Genomic DNA, 25,607 nt, shown 5'->3' on the forward strand with positions numbered 1-25,607 from the left:
GGGGAGGGGGGCTGGGGAGGGTGGAGTTGGGGGAGGGAAGGGACCTCAGTGGGGAACAATGCCGTACAACCCACCCTCCAAAGCAGCCATCTCCTCCAGGTTGACTGGAGACCAGATGTAATTCTAAAAGATCTCCAGGCCCCACCTGGAGGCTGGCAACCCTCCCATCCACTAGCCAGGAGGGACTGGGCAGCCTCACCCTGACCCTACCCAGCCGAGCTCTTCTCACTAAGGCACCAAGAAGGATAGGATGCGGATTTGCTCACAGAAAACTATTTTATGACACAGTTCAATCCTTGCCCTCCTCTAACAAAACCAGACCAGAAGCACACAGTACAGTAACTTCAAACACAGAAAAGCTCTGTTTGCTCACAGAAAACCATTTCATGACAAACTATCAGTCCTTGCCCTCCTATAACAAAACCAGATCTGATAAGAAGAAGATATTGGATTTATATCCCGCCCTCCACTCCGAAGAGTCTCAGAGCGGCTCACAATCTCCTTTACCTTCCTCCCCCACAACAGACACCCTGTGAGGTGGGTGGGGCTGGAGAGGGCTCTCACAGCAGCTGCCCTTTCAAGGACAACCTCTGCCAGAGCTATGGCTGACCCAAGGCCATCTCAGCAGGTGCAAGTGGAGGAGTGGGGAATCAAACCCGGCTCTCCCAGATAAGAGTCCGCACACTTAACCACTACACCAAACTGGCTCTCTGATGCATCTCTCCATCATTTCAAGCACACAGCACAGTAACTTCAAACACAATTCCAGTGCTTAGGTGCTAGCTTTCACTTTACATAATGTTCTGCAACAAAACCTGGGTTTTGGAATTGTTCTTGATGACCAGACATAGAATCACAGAGTGGGAAGGGACCTCAAGGGTCATCTAGTCCAACTCCCTGCACAATGCAGGAAATTCAGAAATACTGCCCCCCCCCCCCCCAGATTAAGCAGACCATAGAATGTGCCACATATGTCACTATTATGTATTTTAAAAACACTTCTAGAATTTTTAAACACATGTGAAATTAACTCTATGCACTATTTCCCAGACACTAACTCAAAGGCAGAACTTCGGGGTGATTTTGGCAACCAATGCAGGCTTTCTGTGCAAATGCAAAAGGGGTGGGGGAATGACTGTGGAAGCATCCCTTCTGAAAATAAGCGCAAGACACCTTAATGGGAGGTAGGGTTGCCAATCCCCAGGTGGGGGCAGGTGATCTCCCGGTTTGGAGGCCCTCCCCCTGCTTCAGGGTCGTCAGAAAGCGGGGGAGGGGAGGGGAGGGAAATGTTTTCTGGGAACTCTATTATTCTCTATGGAGATTTCTTCCCATAGAAAATCATGGAGAATTGATCCGTGGGTATCTGGGGCTCTGGGGGGGCCTGTATTTTGGGATAGATGCACCAAATTTTCAGTATAGCATCTAGTGCCTCTCCCCAAAATACCCTCCAAGTTTCAAAAAGATTGGACCAGGAGGTCCAATTCTATGAGTCCCAAAAGAAGGTGCCCCTATCCTTTATTATTTCCTATGGAAGGAAGGCATTTAAAAAGGTGTGCTGTCCCTTTAAATGTGATGGCCAGAACTCCCTTGGAGTTCAATTATGCTTGTCACACCCTTGTTCCTGGCTCCACCTCCAAAGTCTCCTTTAACTCCCTTTGGAGTTCAATTATGCTTGCCACAGCCTTGATCTTGGCTCCACCCATAATGTCTCCTGGCTCCACCCCCAAAGTCCCCAGATATTTCTTGAATTGGACTTGGCAACCCTGGGGGGGGGCACTTCCATGCCCAAGAAAGTTGCCAGATATTTGAGACAGCTGTTTCCTAAGTGGCATTAGAAATACTTTGGGGACAAGCTTGTTTTACTTGAGAACAGTGACACTCTGGCAGAAATCCAGCAGTACTTACCAAACTCAGAAGACTGGAGGAGGAAGCACTGGTCTGGTGGTGCCCTCCCAAGCTGCCCTACGTCACCACCCAAGCAAGCAGCTGGCAACAACAGCATGCAGGATGAGCCCCGGCAAAGAGGGAGGCAGGAAAACCGTCAGCCAGCGGCAGGCCCCAAGTCCAGCTGTGCGACTCAGGAGGAGAGAGCAGCAGGCGGCCGCTTCCAGATAAGGCAGTGGGACTGAGAGTGGGAAAAGCCAAGCCTCTTCCTCTGTGCTCTGCACCCCGGCGCCATATTGTCCGCTCCAGCCCCATCTCAAGGCTGCCCAAGGCCAATGGGAGGTAAACAGCCAGCCAAGGAGGAGGGGCAGCTGAGCGGATTCCTCCTTGGGAAAACATGCTGCCACCGTGGCGTGCACCTGCTCTCCCAATCGCCAGCCAGCGGCGCCATGGGATGATGACAGCGGGGGTAGGGGGTGTGCTGAATGCTGCTGACTGCTGGGAGAGCGAGGCAGGCAGGCAGAAAGAGAGACCAGCAGCCAGCAGCTTCCAAATTAGGCAGGAGTGTGTGGCTGCGGAACCGAGCCAGCCTGCGGAGAGGAGGATCATGCTGCCGCGGCGTTAGACGTGTGTCTGCTCTCCCAATTACCAGCCAGCGCTGCAGGATGGGATGACAACAGTGGGAGGCGCCAAGCACTGCTGTCACCTGGGAAAGCGAGGCAGGCAGGCGCAGGCAGGCAGCGGTGGATGGTCGGGAGTGCAGGCGGCGAAGCACAGCTGACACGTGGGACTCCATTACTCCAATTAGGCGGGGCAAGGCTTTGTGTGGGTGCCCTCCGGAGCCGCCCTGTTGCCAGGTGGTGCCTGAGGCCGCAACTGACTCCGCCTATTCCTACGCACCGGCCCTGCCCACACATCACAAAAAAGACTTTTTCTGTCAGCTGTTGAAGACTGCAGGAGACAAAGAGAAGCCCAAGGAACTGACAGTTGCCACGGACTTAAGCCATCATGCAGAACAACCTCCATTGTGATAGCTATGGTGTTACAATGAGATAGCAATCTGGCTCTAAATTGACCAACTTCTTTTCTTTGTTTAGGGTGGTCTTTCAATGGGTAATCCCATCAGTACTTGCTAATCCTTTCAAGCTACTGGGAGCCTCCTCCTTTCCACCTCCTGTCTGCCCCTTTTGGAATCGTATGTTCTGACATCACCACAGTGTCCCAGATCATCTGACCTGTGGGTCACAGACCCCATGACCTCATCCCCTAAGGGCACAAATCAGGTAATATAAGGCCAAGCAGGTCAGTGTGTTTTGTCTCCCCATCCCACAGACATGCACCCCCAAACTCTGTTTGGGCCACTTTCCATGTTCCTGTCTTCTGCTTCAAAGGATCCATGGATCAGGTTGTATCAAACCGTCCCCCCCTTACAATATTCCTGAATGTCCTTATATGTTTCATCTCTATTTTTCCTTAGTTCTGGTGTGTATGAATGTTTTATTGATTATGTGTGATTGTATTTGTGTTTTTATATATTTTCTAAATAAACATTTTCATTTTAAAATATATTTAGTCTGGAGTCTCCTTCATGAAAACTGCACCTCCGTAAATAGGCAAAAAGATCCCACCTACGCTCTGCCAGGGTCTCTTGCTAATTTCCCCATCTAAAAGGGAGATCCATAGCAATTTCCCTAACAAAGCTCCACAGTGTACAAGAAATAACTAAAACCAATAATGTTATTACCAGCTGGAAGAAGCCAACTCGAATAGCATCCTTTTTCTTCTCTGATGCCCTTTGAACAAAACAAAATGAAGAGAATTAGAAGGTTTCATTTTCTAAGGTAAGGTAAAGTAAATTTATTTTTGTATCCCGCCCTCCCCCGCCAAAGGCAAGCTCTGTTTCAAATAGGCTAGTGTCTCTAGGGCTGCGGTCACACGTCACATTAAAAGTGGGTGTGTAGCGCTCAAATTTGAACCGCTGAATATTGATTCGATGCAGGGCCGATCAGACGAGCATCCAAGAATGTGACTCATTCTGTTGTTGAGCGATCAGATATCCAATACCATCACGCTCTTTTCTTGGCGAATGCATGATCAGATGGTGATTTCTGGGAGAGGGGGGGGGGTCCATTGAAAATGCACCCAACTGTTTGGAGGTGGGAAATCAAACGTTGCTTCAGAGGCGGCGGGGGGGGGAAGTTTCCGGAATTAACGTTGCCGATTCAAACCAGGGAACTGCCAGGAATTACTTTCCTAGAAATTGGCAGTGACAATGATATCTGGAAATCCTCCACATAGAAAAAAAGATTTTTTTCCCTGTTCTGAATAGTAGGATAATGTCCCCCACCCCTCTGATCCTGTGTTGACTGGAGAAGTAGAAGCACCCAACAAATTTTTAAGGAACCTGAAAACTGGATGAAATGCTCCCACAGACCAGATGTGTTCACTGAGCAGTAATTTGCTCATATGCCATAGATATCGATTGGTTTAAAAATACATCTGCATATATAACATGTCAGAAACCCCATTCACCTTTGCTGCCCCCAGGGCTTGTTGTAGCAGGAACTCCTTTGCATATTAGGACACACACCCTGATGTAGCCAATCCTCCTGGAGCTTACAATAGGCCCTGCACTAAGAACCCTGTAAGGTCTTGGAGGATTGGTTACATCAGGGGTGTGTGGCCTAATTTGCAAAAGAGTTAGAATCATAGAGTTGGAAGAGACCTCCAGGGTCATCTAGTCCAACCCCCTGCACAAACACCTCCCCCTAAATTCACAGGATCTTCATTGCTGTCAGGTGGCCATCTAGCCTCTGTTTAAAAACCTCCAAGGAAGGAGAGCCCACCACCTCCTGAGGAAGCCTGTTCCACTGAGGAACCGCTCTAACAGGAAGTTCTTCCTAATGTTGAGCCGGAAACTCTTTTGATTTAATTTCAACCCACTGGTTCTGGTCTTACCTTCTGGAGCCGCAGAAAACAATTCCACACCATCCTCTATATGACAGCCCTTCAAGTACTTGAAGATGGTGATCATATCACCTCTCAGCCACCTCCTCTCCAGGCTAAACATCCCCAGCTCCTTCAACCTTTCCTCATAGTACTTGGTCTCCAGACCCCTCACCATCTTTGTCGCCCTCCTCTGGACCTGTTCCAGCTTGTCTATATCTTTCTTAAAATGTGGTGCCCAAAACTGAACACAGTACTCCAGGTGAGGTCTTACCAGAGCAGAGTAAAGCGATACCATCACATCACATGATCTGGACACTATACTTCTGTTGATACAGCCCAAAATTGCATTTGCCTTTTTAGCCACCACATCACACTGTTGACTCATGTTCAGCATATTATCCACTAAGACCCCTAGATCCTTTTAGCACATACTACTGCTAAGACATGTCTCCCCCATCCTATAACCATGCATTGGACCCTGATGTTTCTTCTTTCATTAAAAGGAAATATCATTATAGTCGGGTGAATACTAAGTGGAAGTATTTGGGTGTTTTTATTCCACTTTCAATGTCTGACCTATTAAAATTCAATCATAAGGAGCTTTCAAAAACTATTTCTAACCTTGTTGCGCACTGGTTGATTAAACACTTGTCACTTTTGGAAAGAGTTTTAATAGTTAAAATGATTCTCTTGCCCAAAATGATTTTTATTTACATGCTCTTCCTATTGATCTCTCCCTTTCTCTTTTGAGAAAATGGCAGAAAGATATCAACAATTTTATTTGGCAAAATAAAAAACCTCATTTATCCAATCAGGTGGGTGGTCTGGCAGTTCCTGATGTTCGGAGGTATTATGAAGACATTGTGTTAACTAATGTAATTAAGTTCTACTGATCCTCCTATGTTGCAGAATGGAAGATGATAGAAAACTTATGTCTGTTGCATTATAGTTTTAGGGAAGCTCTTTGGAACAGCCATTGTAGATGCCTTATCTCTTCCTATAACCCCTTTTTAAAAGTTTTGTTTAGGGTATGGAACAGATGCTCAGCTAGGATTGCCCCTCCTACTTCATTACTAGTGGAGTTTACAAATTACTCGCCTTTTATACCAGGTACTAACATCAATTCTTTTAGTATTTGGCATAAATCTAATCTTACCAGATTTTTTGACATTCTATTACATGGACGTCTAAAGCCTAAGATCTCACTTGATTGTATTTCCATTGCCGCTTTGCCGTGGATGGAATACTTACAAGTGCAAAGCTTCTTAGCCTGTTACTCTTTTAAGCCAGCATTGAGAGCAAAGTTTACGGACTTTGAACATCTTTTGTGTTCTGAGGACAATCAGATCAAAGGTCTGATCTCAAAAGTTTTTAATTTGCTTCTTAATCAAGATTATACTAATTCATTTTGTAGGAATGCATGGCAATCAGAATTAAGTTGCATTTTTGATGACTCAATTTGGCTCAGCATTTGGCAATCCACTTCTCTTAAATCGAGATCTATGAATATTAAGTTACAGGAATATAAAATGTTACCTAGGTGGAACCTAACTCCGGTACGTTTGTTACATCTCTTCCCATCTAGTTCACCCCTTTGTTGGAAGGGATGCGGCAATCGTGGTACATACCTTCACTGCTGGTGGCTGTGTCTATTGATTAGGCCTTTTTGGTCTTTAATTCAGTCAAAGGTTTTATTGTTAACAGGCACTGTATTACCATCTGACCCTAAGGTTATCCTTTTAAATATCTGGGGTGATATTCTAATTTCTAAACCACATAGGGAATTTATTTCCCTATTATTCACTGCCGCCAAATATGCTATAGCTTTAGCTTGGAAAAAACCTGAGTCTCCCTCTATCCAAACTTGGGCTTCAAAACTTTGGGAATATTTTATTTTAGATAAATTGGTTAGTTTTCAATCTCATTATGGATCTAAGTCTTCTCCTTCTATGTTGTGCAAATGGGAACCCTTTCTGAAAAGGAATTTTGGTTCCTGTCTTCACACTTCAACGTTACCACAAGATGATTATCTTTCGTTAATAACCTCACACTGATTGTTTTCATAAATGTTTTAATTCCTTTGAAGCCATTATTCTTATGTATGTATGTATATGTAGGTATATATGTGTACTGTATTTGAGTTTGGTGTATCTGGTCCTTGTTAATTTATCTATTTAGTTATTTAGTTTAGATTTGCAAAGTACTTTAGGTTGTGGAGTGCAGTATTATTATTAATCATAATAATAATTTTGGTAATAATGTGTTTATTGCAATGTGCTTTTTAGGCTTATGTTCAACCTTGTAACATGACAGCCTATTCTCAGGAATGAAATCTTCGCTATTGTTTTTGTTTTGCTCACCATTACTTATTGTTATGCATCTTTTTATTGTACTTGATTTCAATTTCAATAAAATTGTCTTTTTAAATAAAAAAGAACAATCAATCTACTATGTCAGGTGGTGCCCAAACAATCCATCACAGGTGGGCAAGTGGGGGGGGGTGGTTCACCAGCACAGAAAAATTCACAGTCCAACAGTAAATGAAAAAAACAAGCCCTGGAAAGAAGGAGAAAAAGGAAAGAAAAGGGGGGGGGTTTAAGATCAAAACAGAAGGAACAAGATAAATAGAAATAAAACAGAGTGGAGGGAAGGGAGATAGAGAGCAAAGAAGGGGGAGGTCTATATCAATTTATTCTGTTTAGATCTATGCTGCAGCCTCATTTGGAATACTTTGTACAGTTCTGGTTATCATATCTCAAAAAGGACATTGCAGAGCTGGAAAAAGTACAGAAGAGGGCAACTAAGCTTATTAGGGGATTGGCACACCTTCCCTATGAGAAAAGGCTGAACAGTCTGTGACTTTTCAGTTAAGAAAAAAGACAACTAAGGGGGGGATGTGATTGAGGTTTATAAAATTATGCATGAGGTAGAGATATGACAAAGGGAAATTTTCCTGCCTCTCCCAAAGTACTAGAACTCGAGGGCATCAAATGAAGTTGATGGGCAGTAAGCTCCAGACAGACAAAAGGAAATACTTCTTTATACAGAAAGTGATCAAAATGTGGAATTCGCAGCCAGTGGATGTAATGATAGCCACAGGAATAAACAGCTTTAAAAGAGGATTAGATCGATTCATGTAGGATAGGTCTATCAGTATTTACAGTCATGGTGAATGAGGGGAACCTCCACATTCAGAGCACTAAACCTCTGAATCCTAAAGCCAGGAGGCAACAACTGGGAAAGGTCTTGGTCTCTGTGCCCTGTTGTTTGCCCTCCAGGGGAACTTGTCAGCCACTGTGTGAGACAGGATGCTGGACTAGATGGGCTATTGGTCTGATCTGGCAGGGCTCTTCTTATGTTCTTCAGTCTAACAAAGCAGGAGAATAAAGAACCAACACCAGCCTCCTCAAACAGTCACAATTGTCGGTATTCATCCAGAAGCATGATATGGCCAGCTAAACAGGCAGGTATGTTAGGGACAAAAAAGAGGTTTTGCAAAGTTGCTGAAAGTTTCCAGGTTTGGAATGACACATTAAGTAGAAGGAGGCACCTTCAAGTGTATAATTTTGGAGTGGACTGTTAAAACTTCTTAACCATCTGTACATTTTTTCCTAGGAAAAGCTTGAAGTGAATGAATTTCAGCATTTCTGATAGTGCCCAAAAATACTGTTTGACTTACCCATCATCATTTGCATTGTCTGTTGAAGAACTCCCCTTTTTGGTATAGAAATACCTGTAAAAGACAGATTCCTATATGATTTTTCTTACTGTGTCTGATTCTGCGCACTACAATACCCCTTGATTTTAATCCTGCTGTCCCTTTAAGGACCTCAAGCCTGAAAACTTCGCTTTCCCTTCCCATTTTATCCTCATCCTAGGATGCAGGTCAGATAAGACCAAGCAACTAGCCCAATGTCACATAGTCACTGGCAACTTCATGCCAGTCCTAGTTTACCACACTATCACACTTGGTCTATTATCTCTTGGAACTATAGTATGTTAAGCCATACGCTGAACGCAGTGAGGTGTAGTGATTACAGTGTCAAAATGGGAGGTGAGCTGGTTCAGATCTTCACTGGGAGACACCTTGGTGGGGGGAGTCACCCTCTCCTTGAGGATTGTTGCGAGGCATAATATAGTGGTGTAAGGAAAAGATAACTGACCTTTATTCTGTCGAGACCAGCATAGCATAGCTGAGTCATCTTGATTAACAGCTGGTCTGGATGAGAAGGAGAGGGCAGCCTGTTAACTGCTTGGCGTTAAGGATAAAAGCCAAGTGGGGGGAAATTTTACCATGCCCACGTCATCTGAGGCAGGGCACTCCCTTGCCTTTTGAATTTGAGTAAGTTTTGCTTGGTTTTTACTGTAATTCATGCTTCATGTTGAAGCTCATTAGCCTGGCTATTCATTGCTAAACCAGGCTATTTTGCCTCGTTGATGATAATAAACCTATTTTGCCTGACCTGCTGGATTTGCGTGTGTAGACTTTGGAGTCGAGTATCTCTGGAGAAAACCCAAGCCTGAAGCTTACAAGTGGGTTCAATGCATTGAAGAGGCGAGGTGGTTGTGATAATCAGCTCTTCTAATAATATAGCGTGGTCGGTGGCTGCACTACAAAGACAGAGGAACGGGGCCCAAGGGGCCAACTATATACAGCTCTGGGTTCCCGCGCAAGTACGTTATTGGATCATTCAATCCAGCTAGGAGTCTCTGATTGGTGCCAGGCAGCAGGGATTTGGATCCTGCTGCCCATTGTTCCTGAGTGCCCAAGCTCCATTCATATGGCTCCAGTGAGCCAGGCAGGAACACCTAATTCAGTCATTCCTTGAGTCCAGCACACAACATGAGGATAAAAGGCACAGAGACAAAAGCATGTATACCACCAGGGCTTTTTTTTTTTAGAAAAAGCCCAGCAGGAACTCATTTGCATACTAGGCCACATCCCCTGGTGCTGAGCTAGCCAGAACTGCATTCCTGTGCATTCCTGCTCAAAAAAAAAATGCCCTGTATACCACCATAAGCTGTTTGGAGGAAGGTAGGGTTGCCAGCTCTGGGTTAGTAAATACCTGGAGATTTGGGAGCTGGAGCCTAAAGAGGGTGGGATTTGGGGAGGGGAGAGACCTCAGCAAGGTACAATGCTATAGAGGGGGAAAAAAGGGAGGGGAGGACTCAGCCCAAGATATGGCTGTGATATATGAGGGCCAAGTTGTCTAAACAAATTATATAAAAATACAAATATTTATTATGGTGTACACATTAGCAAAAGATGAAATAAGTTAAAAGAAATGGTCCAAATATCAAACTAAAAGTTTACACAGAAGGCCATGGATATTCTCTCATGGTAACTGCACATGGTCTCTAAATTGTTCTGCACTGGTACCAAATAGCCAACGTGTCTGGATGTGTGTCACTTCCATCAAAAGTAGCACTCAGTTTCCATGGTCTACTGTGTAAACTTTTAGTAGCTGGACATCACATGAGAAAGCAACAGCTATCTTTACTCCTGGATGTGTGTTGTTTTATAATAGTATATTACAATTCAAAGTGTCCTTTTGCTGTTATAAGTGCATTTCTTCTTTTAGCTTAATGTCTAATTTGGCCCATCACGGTTCGTGTCTTGTAAAAAGCCAGATGGAAACTGGAGAGGGTAGTCTGTGTCAATGTTACCTCTAAGCTATGGTCTTGTGAGCAAAAAATCTGCTTTGTGATCTAATGGCATTAAAGTTGTAAGTTACTGCAGAAATTAGTTTGTTCTGGGGCCATTTTTCCTGAGCTAAGACAAAAATGTGTGAACTGGAAGCTAAAAAACCGTGAGCTAGCTCACACTAACTCAGCTTAGAGGGAACCCTGTGCTGTGTATGAATTATCGGAGATACATTTAGAAACTCTGGGTGAACGTATGAACATATGAAGCTGCCTTATACGGAATCAGACCCTTGGTCCATCAAAGTCAGTATTGTCTATTCAGACTGGCAGCGGCTCTCCAGGGTCTCAAGCTGAGGTTTTTCACACCTATTTGCCTGGACCCATTTTTGGGGGGATGCCAGGGATTGAACCTGGGACCTTCTGCTTACCAAGCAGATGCTCTACCACTGAGCCACCGTCCCTCCCCTGAGCTACCGTCCCTCCCCATGTGCTGCAATTTCCTAAACTATAGGCAGCTGTCTTAGGTATATAGCATCAGGATGCTGAAATAAATTTTCATTCTCAAAGGAAATGGCTAATATTGCTACACCGACCGCAGGTAGGCATAGTGCTTATGGTAAGAGCAGTCTTCAGGGAGTCTCTGTTTAGTCACAACCTCCAGAAGTCTGAATCAAGAGTGCTTCAGCTGAAGCAGCCAACAGGGTCTCTGTGCTATGCCGCCCCAACTGGTCACTCCAAGGAACTTCCATTTAAAGTCTAATTTCTATTGAAGGGCGAAAGTCTAATTTCTATTGAAGAGCTGTCACTTAGAGGAGGGCAGGAAGTTGTTGGCAGCAGAGGAGAGGACTTGCAATAATGGGTTTAAATTAAGGGCAGGAAGGTACCAGCTGGATATTAGGGAAAACCTTTTAAGAAGTAAGAGTTGTTCAACAGTAGAATCAGCTACCGAAGGAGGTGGTGAGCTCCCCCTTACTGGTAGTCATTAAGCAGCTGCTGGACAAACACTTGTCAGGGATGCTCTAAGCTGATCTTGCATTGAGGAGGGGGTTGAACTAGATAGCCTGCATGGCCCCTTTCGATTCTGTGTTTCTGTGACTATTCGTATATGCTTTGAATCAAAATTTGATGACAGTCAGGGATGGAATTCTAGCAGGAGCTCCTTTGCATATTAGGCCACACAAGGCTCTTTTTTGTAAGCTCTTGAAGGACTGGCTACATCAGAGGTGTGTGGCCTAATATGCAAAGGAGCTCCTGCTAGAATTCCACCCCTGGTGACAGTTGATTTCAAGTCACATAACGGAAAATATTACAGAACGTGATTTCAATCAGCAGTCTTTTCTCTCTCTTCCGACATATAGCTGGGGTATAGATCTTCAGAACTCTGCTTCTACTCTGTCTTCTAAATTATCCCCATCAACAGCCTACTGCGTAAAGTAATTAGTGTTCTGTTTTGAGTGGGCTCAGAATAGGTTTTTCAGAATTTTGTCATAGGAGGGGTTTTTTTCCTCATTGCATCTTGTTTAATAGTTTTCTGTGTGCTAGATTAGAGTCAACATCCACTGATTTGCTGAAAGCAAATTTCATGTTTTGGAGAGAAAGCGACCAGTGCGGGGGGGGGGGGGGGGATCTGTACACAGAATTGTTAATCATACACCATCATGAGCTTGATGCCGCCTGAATAATAAGAACGGTTGGTTGAAACTGTGGCATTTTCCTCTTTCATTGTTGTGTTAATTACGGTGATGGCTTCGGAATGTTTGCCTCACTGAGTATCAGTTGCATAACATTATAGTTTAGGAAATTGCAGCACATGGTTACGTTTTCAATACCGCAAATTCATCAGTGCTAAAAGATTACAAAATGAAGTTGCTATAAATATAGCCAAGTATCGAGTCTGTAAATGAGTGAATGTCTGTATTACTTACTCTGGCTTGCTGATGCCATTACCTGTTGAGAAATACAAAAGGCATCCTTTCGTTAACAGTAAAGATAAATACATGTCAGTTCACAAATAATTGTGCACACGAAGATCTAAATGCACATACACATATGCAGAAGTAACACTTGGGTAATCATTCCCCAGAGCAGCAGCAGCAGGAGTAAAAACAAGCACAAAAATGGATATCACAGGGCTTTTTTTGAGCAGGAATCCAGAGGAATACAGTTCCCGCTGGCTTGGTGTCAGGGGTGTGTGGCTTAATGTGCAAATGAGTTCCTGCTGGACTTTTTCTACAAAAAAGCCCTGCATGAAACAATGGTGATGTCAGGGGTGTGGCCTAATATGCAGATGAGTTCCTGCTGGGCTGTTTCTATGAAAAAAGCCCTGGATATCGGGTTGACAGCATGACATCACGCCTGGGAAAACCTGGAAGTGATGTCAGTCCTCTTTAGAAATCACCAGCAACTCTATGGTAAAACTTGTTATTGCCGGTGGCCCTCCAAGTCCCTGCCCTTCCAACTTCCACTGGTTGCCAGACCATGCCTAGCAAACCTATTCCACACGAAGAAATTGCAGATGGGATCCAGCTCTATTTGTGTACATAATTCAGATCTTCTTGTAACGTATACATTATACCAAGTGCACATACAGGGTGTGTGAGGTACAAGCAGCCATAATCCTGCTAACATTTTTATACATGTACTGGACCACACTGTCCAAAGGACTTTATGATATTTAAGTCTTTGGAAGAAGGGCCTGTGATTTCTGGCAATTCCAGTAGATTCCCACTTTGGTCCCTGAGGCTGTTCTTGAAGGTCAGCTGATGGGGGGGAGGAGGAATGGGTTGGGCCCCTCAGTACTGTACACTTGGGCAGAGAAATGGAAAATTCCCAGTCGACAAAGTCTGTGGATGGCTGGATACACCCCAGTGACTCTTATTCATGTACTGTGTATACAGTCTTATACATACATTCAAAGTTTCTTGGAAACAGTTTTGAATATTCTCCTGCTTTGAAAACAAATGCCTTGTAAATGTGCATTCCAAGGACACCCAGCACACATTGGGTGAGGACAGAAATGTACAATGAACATGAGTGTGTTACGAATATTTGCTGAGTCTGCCCTGTATTCATTCAACAAGAGTATACATCCATGCAGTGTCTATGAGCGATCCATATTACATGGAGAAAGTCTATGAGATTTTGTTCAGAAGCTCAGATAAGTGTGTGAAGTGTGGTCAGCAGGCATGATTCTGACCCCTGCCACACTGGTCACTAGACATTCTGAAGGGCAGGAAATGTGGTTTGATTCCAAGGCAGGGGTGTCGAACTCATTTGTTATGAGGGTCAGATCTGACATAAATGAGACCTTGTTGGGCAGGGCCATGTCAGGTTGGGCCGAGCCATGTCGGACCAAGCCATGTGTGTACCTATTTAAGATTAGGTAAAAGATACAAATTTTATAAAGAACACAAACACATATTTTTTAAAAAACTTAAAATATGTTTAAAATGTTAGCGCTCATTGGTCTTAAAGATGCTTTCTTTGTATTTCTCCCATGAGATCCAGGGAACTGGGCAAAGGAAGCTCTGGCTCCTTCCTTCCTTCCTTCCCCAGGGGACTGGGGGGGGAGCCTCAGCCAATAGAAGTAAGAGAGGCTTGGCTCAGTAGCTGCACTGTGCAATTGAGGGAGCCTGACAAAGAAAACTCTCACTCCCCTCCCTTCCTTCCCAAGGGAGGAGCCCTAGCCAATGGAGAAAATAGAGGTTTTGCTCTGTAGCTCCTATGCATTTGAGCAAGCCTGACAAAGCAAGCTGTGATACAGAAGGAAGCATAGGGAGAAGGAAGCAGATGACAGCCAGTTGCTCGGGGGCCTGATAGGAGCCTTCCAGGGGCCTGATCTGGCCCCTGAACTGCTCTGTTAAGGCATTTGTCCCCCAGGCAGAGGACATCTGTTCACATGCTGCTCCTCCCAACATGAATTGTGCCATCTTATGCACAGTTCCTCCAGTTTAAGCTGACTGAAATCAATGGGCTTAGCCTGGGGAAACTGTGCACAGGATTGCACAGTGACAATATATCTGCCATCACCATAACAATATTTTCTAAAAGGGTACCAAAAAAAATAGATGAGAGAGTTAGTAGAGGTGGAAGCAAGAGCTGTTAAAATGGGAGGCAATTTTTTTCACAGGAATTCTCCTACAAGAACTAGTGAAGCATAAAAGCCAAGACTGTGCTCCTATGTACATTAACACAGAAAGTAACCCCCCCTTAATACACAGGGCTTTTTTTGTAGCAGGAACTCCTTTACATATTAGGCCACACACCCCTGATGTAGCCAATCCTCTAAGAGTTTGCAGGGCTCTTTTTACAAGGCCTGCTGTAAAGGAGGATTGACTACATCAGGGGTGTGTGGCCTAATATGCAAAGGAGTTTCTGCTAGAAAAAAAAAAACCCTGTGAGGGAGATTTTCTTTCGAGTAAACATGAATAGGACTGGAGTCTAAGGGGCTGGATTGTGAATTAGAAACTTCCTGGTTTAAATCTTGTATTTACCAAAAACTCTCTAGGTGGCAATAGGCAAGCCAAACAATTATTTTGATAGGCACCCTGATCCATCACACAGATTACAGAGATACCATACATCAAAACCATAGATTAATTACATTAACTGCGGTTAGCATGACTGTTCACTCTCAGGCCATGCTGGAAATTAAAGCAAGTTAGGTTCCATCAGAACAGAGTCTGCAATCATGATTTGAAGTTGGTTTATTAAATCCACAGTTTATCTTAACAACAGTTTGGCATGGGGGTATGAGTGCCCACATCCTGGCTGGTTCCTTGGTGCTACCCTCACTGCAGTGCAAATTGACAGAGGTGCTAACTGGGCCTTGGCAGGGGATGTGGAGAAAAGAACAAAGGTGAGGAAACCAGCATTTAACAAGACAAATACTAGGATATGAATGACCCGAATCCTCGTTTCACACACCAACCATAGTTAAAGTAAGCCATTGGTTTTGCATAATGCCTGAACTGAAGCTGTATGTTAAAAGCTCTGAACTATTTAAAGCGCTCTATAAATGCTAAGTGTGGGGCTGCTGTCTAATGAGGCTATCTCCCTCGGGGACTTCAGAATGTTTCCACAGCAAAGGTCAGCATCAATGTGATTGACAGGCCGAGATGATGACTCCCCTCCTCTACTCTGGACAAAATATAAAGTAATAAGGAAGTAATAAGGAAACTATGGGGGTGGCTGTGGATGAACTTCCATCTCTACACACACCCTTAGTCACCATGGGAAGGGGGAAGAGCAAAATGCCATATTCCATTCCGTTCTGCCCTTCAAAGAGTCTTTTAATTTCTTTATCATTACATAACAACTGAGAAAAAGAAAGGGGGAAAGCCTTTTAAAGGGTTTCAAAGGGGGAATTGCAGGTTCTGGGGGGCCTGTGAACCAACGACTCCCTGGGGAGAAGAACCCTATCATTTCTGAGTTCAGTCAACAATGCTGACAGGTGGGATTTTTCCCCCAGACATGTATTATTCTTGCATTGCACAATTGATTTTTTTTTTAAATTGCAATGGAGCATGAACAAATTGCCATACATTTACTGTGAGAGAAAGCACAAACTAAAAAAATGTGCAGGCATGTAATACAGCAAGTTCTTCCAACCACTTAACTGGAGTCGCTGGTTTTTGGCTTGGAATAAAGCAAAACATTCCCTCAAAACATCAACCTGTAATGATGTGAAGAAACATGCATTTAAGAAGTTCTCTGTCATATTTATGAAGCCAAGTATGATTAAAATGCGGGGTATCTTACATGATCCATCTGACTGAAAAGCATAGTTGTCTTCTCCAATTTTCTTAATGCTGCACAAAGTAACTGGTTCAGGCATGATCTGCTTCTTTAATTTTCTGTGAAAAATAAAAATAAATGTGACTTCCCTGATGTGTGACAATACTATACAGCCCAGACTGACTTCTATTCATATATTTACAAATTCATTGAACCAGATGGATTTTTCAACATAATGGAAAAAGCCCTTATTTTAATTCTATACATGCAGTGAAGCCAACTGAGTTAAAAGAACCCTGATACATCTGATACCTTAGGAGATATAGGTGGAAGAGAATCTTGCAAAATCTAGTAAGTGAAGACTGAGAGAAACTTGTGGAATCTGATTGATCTCAACAGATGAGAGGGGTTGTGGCTAAGTGATAGAGCAACTTAGCATTGTAGAAGGTCACAGGTTCAATCCGCAGAATTTTCAATTCAAAGGACAACGTAGGGAGTGATATGAAAGACCTCTTCCTGAGATCCTGAAGAGCCCTTGCCAGTTTGAGTAGGCAACACTGACTTGGATAGACCTAGGGGATGATTTAATATAAGGCAGCTTCATGTGTGATAAGCAGAAACAACAAAATGTTTGTTGGATGAGTCCTGAAATTTACTGACTGAAGCACAAGAAAAAGAACAGGGACATTTTAAAATCCACTTCATCCAGGGCAAATCTCGAGGAGACCAAATTGAATTGAAAACAAGCCAGAAATGTCCCTTTTCTACATCCTCCCCCTTTCTCATTCTTCATTTCATAGAATAATAGAGTTGGAAGGGACCTCTAGGGTCATCTAGTTCAACCCCCTGCACAATGCAGGAAACTCACAAACACCTCCCCCTAAATTCACAGGATCTTCATTGCTGTTAGATGGCCATCTAGCCTCTGTTTAAAAACCTCCAAGGAAGGAGAGCCCACCACCTCCTGAGAAAGCCTGTTCCACTGAGGAATCACTCTAACGGTCAGGAAGTTCTTCCTAATGTTGAGCCGGAAACTCTTTTGATTTTGAAGCGGTCATGTCACAGAAAATTTTTAAAGCAAGATTAGGTAAGGCTGTGTACCCACTGACGAGGTGGATTGAGTGAACAAACTCCAAAAATGTGTAAATAAAAAAACAATAGAAGTATACTTTAAAAATAACAATAAAATATAATATTAAGCAAGACTTCCATCATGATGGCACCAGGCTAGCAGCTTGCCTCACTCCCAAACCCTTTGCTTTATTTTCATTATTTAGGTCAATTTTATCTTCAGCTGTACTGAACTGACTAAATTAGGGTGACCTTCTGGAGACACCGTTTTTAACAACTGACTACTTATCTCAAGAGCTGAGAGGTATCACAAGATGCTAATGAGCATTTACTCTGCACACCTTACCAGCTCATCTTCAGCGCACTGCTTGGTGTTTTGTTTTTACTTATTTACCTTTGCTTCAAATGAGCTCAAAAAAAGTTGCCAGCCGGACTCTGATTTCCAGGAACGAATTAAGACTAAAGATTGATGAACTGTTTGAATCTAAGAAGAGTTCAAGCAGTCTTGGAGCTTCCGTGCTCATCTCCATCTTCAATAGCCGTGCAGTTTTAGGGGAACTCTTAACAGCAAAATCCATGTTAGCTCATGAGTCTGTTTTGGATATCAGCAGTAAGGCTGAGAGCAATATCTCACCGGGAAGTCCCGGCGGATAAGCGCAAAAGGTTTTGCAACAGCTGCAATTCAGTCCTTTAAATTTTGCAGCAGACCAATGTTTAACCGCCCTGAGCCCGTTAGGGGAGGGCGGGATATAAATTTGATAAAATAAATGAAATAAAAAATAAATAAATAACTGCTCACATTGTTATCTCAATTTTTTACCAACTAGTAACAATGACTAATCAAATGAGCTCCCTCAGTGATTGATTGATTGATTGATTAAATTTATATCCTGCTCCCTCTCCCCCATATGGGATTCAGGGCAGATAATGGAGAAGAGAACATAAAATCACGCAAATGGAGGAGAAGAGGCAGATGACAGCATTTTAAAAAAATAGAAAGACACAATAATAATCTTTAAAATAGAAAATAGTTAAAATCTATCACTAAAATCTATCCACTATTAAGCAGGGTAGGATGCATGGATGATGAAGACACATCTGAAGCATACCAGCAACACAACATGATAAAACAGTTTCTCTAAATGCTAAATAGCCAGTAAACCAGTGTATATATGTATCTATCAATATGATGTGTATTTTATCACTGAACTAGTTTATCAAGAACACATGCTAAATTCATCCAAAACACCAAACAAATTTCAGCTTTCACCTCCGTCAATGGTGTAAATGTACCACACAGTTTATCAAAAGCTACAAATGCCGATTAGGTACAAATCACATCAAGCATGTTTTATAAATCACTGAAGCACTGAAAGAGAAGTAAGGTTGTCATTAACATAATGAGATTTTTTTTTTTTGCATGATGCTGAAGTTTCTAAGAGCCTTGTTGGTTGAAGCCAATCTGTCTTTGAAGAAGCTGTTTTGAAATGGGTTCCAGCTAGCCTCCATCTGCCAGACTTTGAATCTCGAATCTTGAACTGATTTATGATATCACAAATGCCGAGAGCCGGACCCTCCATTTTGAACTGATATTTTGTTTGCCATGAAGCTTTGTGCTTATAAATGCTTTGAGTCAAGTGTTCTTGTTGGATATTCTGCAGGATCAAGTATCTGCAGCGGCAAGGCACTGCATTCTGAGTTTTTCTCTAATCAGTCTGACTTTGCTTCTTGTGCTGATTGATGGCACTGAGCTTTTCGCTTGCAAATACTATGAGTTGGACCTTGAGTTTTGAACTGATGTTTGGCATTAAACTTTCAATTTAGAAATGCTATGAGTAAAGCAATCATTTGGGATATTCTGCAGAATCACGAGTTTGCAGCAGTAAGACACTACATTTGAAATCTTATCCCAATGTATGAGTATTAGGATTAATTGATCTTTCTATAGGTGTTACGGCGCTTTGTTTTCTGAATGTATTTTTACATTGTATTTTGTAATTTGATAATTTGTACTGTTTCTTAAATTTTCTGTTTACCGATTCATATTAATTTCATTCTGTATAAAATATAAAATTGTTTTTCAAAGTTCTTTTGTAGTTATTTTTGTGGTTGTGGTTCTGTTTTGCCTGCCTTGAAACAGGCAGTGGTGCATCCATTCCTAATGAAACCTTCTCTGGAGCCAGGAGATTTGAATAACTACCATCCAATCTCAAACGTACCAATGGTACGTTTGAGATTGGATGGTACGGTACCATTCCTAAGCAAGGTGATTATATGAATGGTGGCTGGGCAACTTCAGAGCAAAGCAGATTGTCTGGATCCATTAAAGTTTGGTTTCAGGCCTGGTTATGGGGCTGAAATAAACTTTGTAACCCTAGTATATGGCCTGCCTGCAACAGAAAATTAGTCAGGACAGTGTGGCTCTGTTAATTCTCCTGGATCTCTTGGCAGCTTCTGATACTATCGATGATGGTATCTTTCTAGATCACCTTTTGGGTTTGGAACTGGAGACAGTGGTTCTTACTTCAGTGGTTTCAGTTCTACCTTGGAGATAGCTTTCAGAGTGTGGTGCTGAGGGACTGCTTCTCTGTCCATTGGCTTCTGGCCTACAGTGTCAGTCTCCCTCTATCATTGGATGGAGATTGTTTGTTTGTTTGTTTGGTCTGGAGTTTCTCCACTAACTGTTCTTGGTGCTTCTCCATGGTGGTGTTATGTGTGTGCTTGTTAAAATATGTTTTATTGAATTGTTTATTTTTTATCTTAAACGCTGTTTTAATGTTGAAATGTTTCCATTTCCACCACCTTTGAGGTCTTATTTGAGTTGAAAGAATGACATAGAACTATTTTAATTAAAAAGTTGTGTCAACATAAAGATGATTACATTTTTCTTTACAAAGGGACCTGTTTGTTCCAGTTAACTCTACAGGCAGACTCAGAAGCTGGACATGGTGAAATCTTCTGTATATATTTTTTCTCCCAGTGTGTTTTGGTGCAACCTGACCCCTTCTGGAACCAAAGGCAGTCTAATTTTAAGAGCCAGCATGGTGTAGTGGCTAAGAGCTGCAAACTGTAATCTGGAGAACTGCGTTTGATTCACCACTCCTCCACATGAAGCTAGCTGGGTGACTTTGGTCCAGTCACAGTTCTCTAAGACCTCTCTCAGCCTCACCTATCTCACAAGCACTACTCCCTCTAAGCTGTAGAGTCCTGTGAGCAAAAATTCTACTTCATGAGCTCCTGGCATTAAAATTGTGAGCAAGCCATTTGGTTACTGTATAAATTAGTTTGCTCTGGGGCCATTTTTCCTGAGCTAAGACAAAAAAATGTATGAGCCAGAGGCTAAAAAACTGTGAGCTAGCTCACATTAACTCAGCTAAGAGGGAACACTGCTCACAAGGTGTCTGTTGTGAGGAGAGGAACAGTTGGTGGTTGTAAGCCACTTTGAGACTCCCTTGGGGTAGAGAAAAGCAGAGTATTAAACAAAACCCCAACTCTTTTTTCAATTGAAAGTCCACAGGGTGAGGTTAATTCTCAGTCAATTCTCAGTCCATTCTCTGGTCCATTCAGCATATTCTCTGTTCCCACAGTAAGCCCTATCCATGAGTTTTTGCTATTTGTATGACCTGTTTGTAAAGTGTCTTCTTAAAATCAAAAGTCTGTATGTTTGCTTACTAAGAACAGGGTGCATGTTAGCAAGCTAAACACTGGTTTACCTTATTCCTATCCCATTAACATAGGCCCTCTGAACCTCCATAAAGCCATCCTTTAACAAGCAGGATTTGTTCCAGTAGCTGTTTACCTCATGAACATTAGAATACTTCCAGGGTCTGGTATATAGCTTTAGTTAATGTAAATTCAGTGCTCAAATTATAGGATGCAGGGGGCCAAACCCTCCCCCTGTGCAATTGTTATGGTCCTCTTAGCTATGTTCTAGAAGGCTCTAGGCAGGGTGTTTTTTATAGCAAGAATGCACAGTAATGCAATTCCAGCTGGGTTGGTGTCAGGGAGTGTGCCCTAATAAGCAAATGAGTTCCTGCTGGGCTTTTTCTAAAAAAAAAAAAAAAGCCTGGGCATTAAGGGCATAATTTGCCTCTTACTTCTTCTGTTCGAGCCTCTCTCCTGCACAGGCTTTCTCTACCATATCTCTCTGTGACTATATGTTTGGCTGAGGAGACCAATCTGGTTTCTTTCTCTGATGTGCTTTCTTTACTCTGTTCAAGTTCACCCATGTTATGATCCCACATAGGATCTTTCTTTAGTCCACCAACTGCCTCTCTTCCTCTCTCCTCAAGGCTCTCCGTGGTCAGATGCTCTTCCTGTTCACTAGGGTCATCTGCCAAACAATCAACTAATCTCAGTTGCCTGAGAGACCACAACAACCAAAGGTCTTCACTAATTGATATTTCTCTTATGTCACCATCCAAATAAACATGGCCTGAGGAAAGCAGTGCACATTCTTTTACTGTGGGGAGAAAATACACAGGAGAGATTGGAGAGACAGAGTCCAACTCAAATGACCATCATTAATAGGGATTCCAGAGGATCTCTCAGAATTACAGCTCATCTTTGGACTACAGAGATCAGTTCTTTTGGATAAAATGGCTGCTTTGGAGGATGAACCGCATGGCATTGTACCCCACTGAGGTTCCTGTCCTCCCCAGGCTCCATCCCCAAATTTCTAGGAATTTCCCAATGTGGCTCTGGCAAATTTACTCTTCCCTCCTTGCTGGTGGCTAAGGAGGACCTAACAACTCTAATCATTAACCACAAAGAGGAGGCCTGGACTCTCTCTGTGTTAACTAGTGGTGGGAAGGAAAGGACAGAGCATGTGTTGTAGAAACCTAACTGGTTTCCTTGCTTTATGTAGAATGGGTTATTTAGTGAGCAATCTTAAACAGGTCTACTCTGAATTTTACTAAATAATAATAATAATAATACATTTATTTTTATATTCCGCCCTCTCCCGCCAAGGCAAGCTCAGGGCGGCTGCCCTGACTAAAGTCTATTCAATGAGTCTTACTCTCAGGAAAGTGCCTTTAGGATTGCACAGTTACTTATTTACTTCATATATACCCCACCTTTCTCCCTAATAGCAACCCAAAGTGGCTTACATTGTCTGTCTGTCTGTCATATAAACAGACAAACAAATAAAATAACTTGGGTCTCCCAGTTCCCAAATTGACATTCTAACCACTACACAACTCTCCAATACTCAGATTATGAGGACAAAGGTAGGGAGGCCTACCAGTGAAACAAAACAGAATAGTAGTTTATATTATATTAATCTCTCAGAGGTTTTTTCCTTGCTCATTCTGTAATAAATGCATACAAATAACATGTTCTGTTTTCTGTTCCTGGATCTGGTATTGGAGCTTAGAAGGGAGAAAAACATCTGGCTACAAGGAGGTAAATGTGGAAGTTCAGCATTCCTCTTGCCAGTTGTGTTATTTTTTTAGTATCAAATAAGACCCTTTATCTCTTGCTTCATTGGTGAATGAAGCAGACTCATAAATAAGGGTGGCCTTATCACACCTAACTTAGCCCCCATCTTCAGCTGCAGTTGGAGCCCTGTTTGACTGCCTGTCTTGACTCATGGTTTCTTCTAGCTTCTACATTTGTTTTGTGCAAATGTGTACTGACAGTATGTTCACTCTGCTGTTGCCTTGCAGTTCTCAAAACTTGTTTTGGCCTGGAGCTTTCTCCAGAACTGGATCTACGTCTTAGTTGTAGAACTTTTCCTTCAGGTTTCTAAACTTCTCCCCAAACCTACGTAGTTTGCATTTAAATGTAAGATTATTGTGTGAATTTACATCTCAGTGTGTATTCCATGGCAATCTATCTTCTAATTTTAATTTGTATGGGGATCACAGTTCAGTCATGACATAGCCCTATCTTCAACACATAGAAGAAACTGTAGAGGTTTTTGATGAGTGAAAACAATTGTCACTTTTAAACTAAGGCAAAGTTAGTTTTGTTAAACATATCAAGCTTAGGGGGAATATTGCAGAAGCACCTCTAGCACACAACCTTTAGCACCACAAAATGCTAGTTTTTAAAGAAACGAAGGCAAAGTTAGTTTTGTTAAACATATCAAGCTTAGGGGGAATATTGCAGAAGCACCTCTAGCACACAACCTATAGCACCACAAAATACTAGTTTTTAAAGAAACTAAGGCAAAGTTAGTTTTGTTAAACAAATCAAGCTTAAGGGGAATATTGCAGAGGCACCACCATCTAGCGCACAACCTACAGCACCATAAAATGCAAGTTTTTAAAGAAAAACATAGCCCAAAAGTCCATTAAACAATGCAAATGCAGAAGTAAAAATCCACAGATAACACTGTCTCATTTGGAAAGGTGCAAAGCAAAATTTTAAATGCAGAATCAATTTGGGTGATACAGATCTTTAGCAGGTAGATTGAGTGTTCACAAAATCTGGATCAAACCTGGTATGTAATGTAGTAGGTAGCTTTGAAATGCACACAAAGAAAGGATCAAATGGCTTGTGTAGAAAGGGCCACAGAAACTTAGAGGGACCTGCCATTATGTGTCTATTGCTTTACAATGCAGAAGTGTTAGAAACCAAGGCTACATCAAGGCATATATCATAAACTATAGTGAATCACTACATCCAGTCCTTAAGAGAAGTTCCAAGCCTTGAAGTCAAGAAAGTGTAGGTATGCTTACAAGTGAGGAAATCCCATCAATATGAGTGGGACTTTCTTCGGAGTAAACACAGCAGAGGTGAATGGCAAGATGAATTGCAGGCTTTACTTATGTCAGTAACGGTTGGAGAGGCTAGACCTAGTGAAGTTGTCTATATAACTCTTGTATGAAGAAGACGCATCTCAAGTTTTAGACCAGATGGTAGATCTCTTTTGCTACTCAAACTACCCAAAAAGGTTCACAAGCAGCTCATAGGTTCCTGTGCTTTCCTGCAGAATCAGGAATGACGGAATCTTACAACATGAACTTGGAATCAATGATTCCATAAGAATCTTGCTCCCACTATTTGGTATGAAGCAAATTGAAAAACAGTACATTTAATTCTTGAGAGGAAATTAACAGAAATATCCCCTTTAGTCTCTGAGAGAGGGGATGACCAATATATATATTTTTAAAAAGCATATAAGTCACAACTACAAGACTACATCTAAATTGGCTATTTAAAAAAAAACCCAAAGAACAACTATGATACTGTAAAAATAAGTAGCAGTAGATCTGAAATAAGTAGAATAAAATTCATGCTCAACAAGGTATTTTTCAAGTGCCACTTCTGATACCTATTCCCTGTGACAGTCATTAATCTATTAAAAATAGATCTTCACATAGCAGATGGTTTAGAAAATTCAGGTTAATACTATTTGTGACATAGGCTTTCGTATTACACTAAGAACATTCAAACTTTTTCACAATATAATTTGGAAAATGTGATTTAAAAATATATATGAAACTGGAATTTTTGTGATGATTTTTGTACTCACCAGCTGAAGTACAAATGGAAGAAAGAGCTGCAAAGACACTGTGTAGTGAAATTATTCAATAGTTTGTACATCCATTTCCCACATTGGCAGTTTTCAACATATTAACCCCTTTATCAGGATTTAAACTAAGTGGGCTTTGGCTATTGACATACAGGTCAGTAACCTTCAGGTCATTTGTAGAGTTCACTGACATTTTATGTAGAATTTTAACCTGACTAAAAATATCCATACAACTGAACAGCAGAAGCTAGGACATTAGCCTGAGACATGACTTCCAAGACACAGAAGAAAGATATACACATCTACAGCAATGTCAGTAAAACAACAATGTAAAATGAAACTACAGTGAATAAGGAAGATTATAAATTGGTGTGAGGAAGGATTGGATAGTACTATGCTCCCAAGTCTCAAACATAAACATAAAAAAAACCCAAACCAATAATTCTTCTGTTTGCAAGTTGTACCTTCTCCAAGTTACTTTTGATGCCATTATTGTCTTCCTATAATGCTTTGATTTGGCCCTTTCTCCAAGATTAGGGTGACATGTCTTCTTATTTCATTCTCACAAACACAAAATTAAGTGTGAGAGAATAGGTAACTCAAGGCAACCCAGCAAGCATCATGGATGAGTAGAAATATGAACCTCCGACTCCTGCCTTTTTGTATGTGAAAAATACAAAGTGCTTTTATTTTTAACTACAAACAAATATAAAGCGTTTGTCCTTATACTGGAGTGGAGGGTAAATAGGGGCAGTTTGGTCTGAAAATGGTTTGCAGCAATTTTTGCAATATATTCCAGGATGATCACCTCCATATTTCAAGTAGGATGATGCTGGGA

General features: G+C 42.0%; 1 protein-coding gene across 1 annotated transcript in view; it reads right to left on the reverse strand.

Annotated features, from left to right (window-relative positions):
* Positions 1-24,864, reverse strand: part of ABCB11 (ATP binding cassette subfamily B member 11) — a 102,463-nt gene extending 77,599 nt beyond the window's left edge. Inside the window, exons 1-5 of the mRNA XM_060257326.1 lie at positions 24,770-24,864; positions 16,240-16,334; positions 12,405-12,426; positions 8,513-8,566; positions 3,629-3,677 (exon numbers count right to left, since the gene is read on the reverse strand). Of these exons, the coding sequence (XP_060113309.1) occupies positions 3,629-3,677; positions 8,513-8,566; positions 12,405-12,426; positions 16,240-16,315 (201 nt within the window). The 5' untranslated portion in view covers positions 16,316-16,334; positions 24,770-24,864. The remainder of the gene's footprint in view (positions 1-3,628; positions 3,678-8,512; positions 8,567-12,404; positions 12,427-16,239; positions 16,335-24,769) is intronic.
* Between the last annotated feature and the right edge of the window lie 743 nt (positions 24,865-25,607).

Source organism: Heteronotia binoei, chromosome 16 (genome assembly GCF_032191835.1).
Source record: "Heteronotia binoei isolate CCM8104 ecotype False Entrance Well chromosome 16, APGP_CSIRO_Hbin_v1, whole genome shotgun sequence".
Lineage (NCBI taxonomy): Eukaryota > Metazoa > Chordata > Lepidosauria > Squamata > Gekkonidae > Heteronotia > Heteronotia binoei.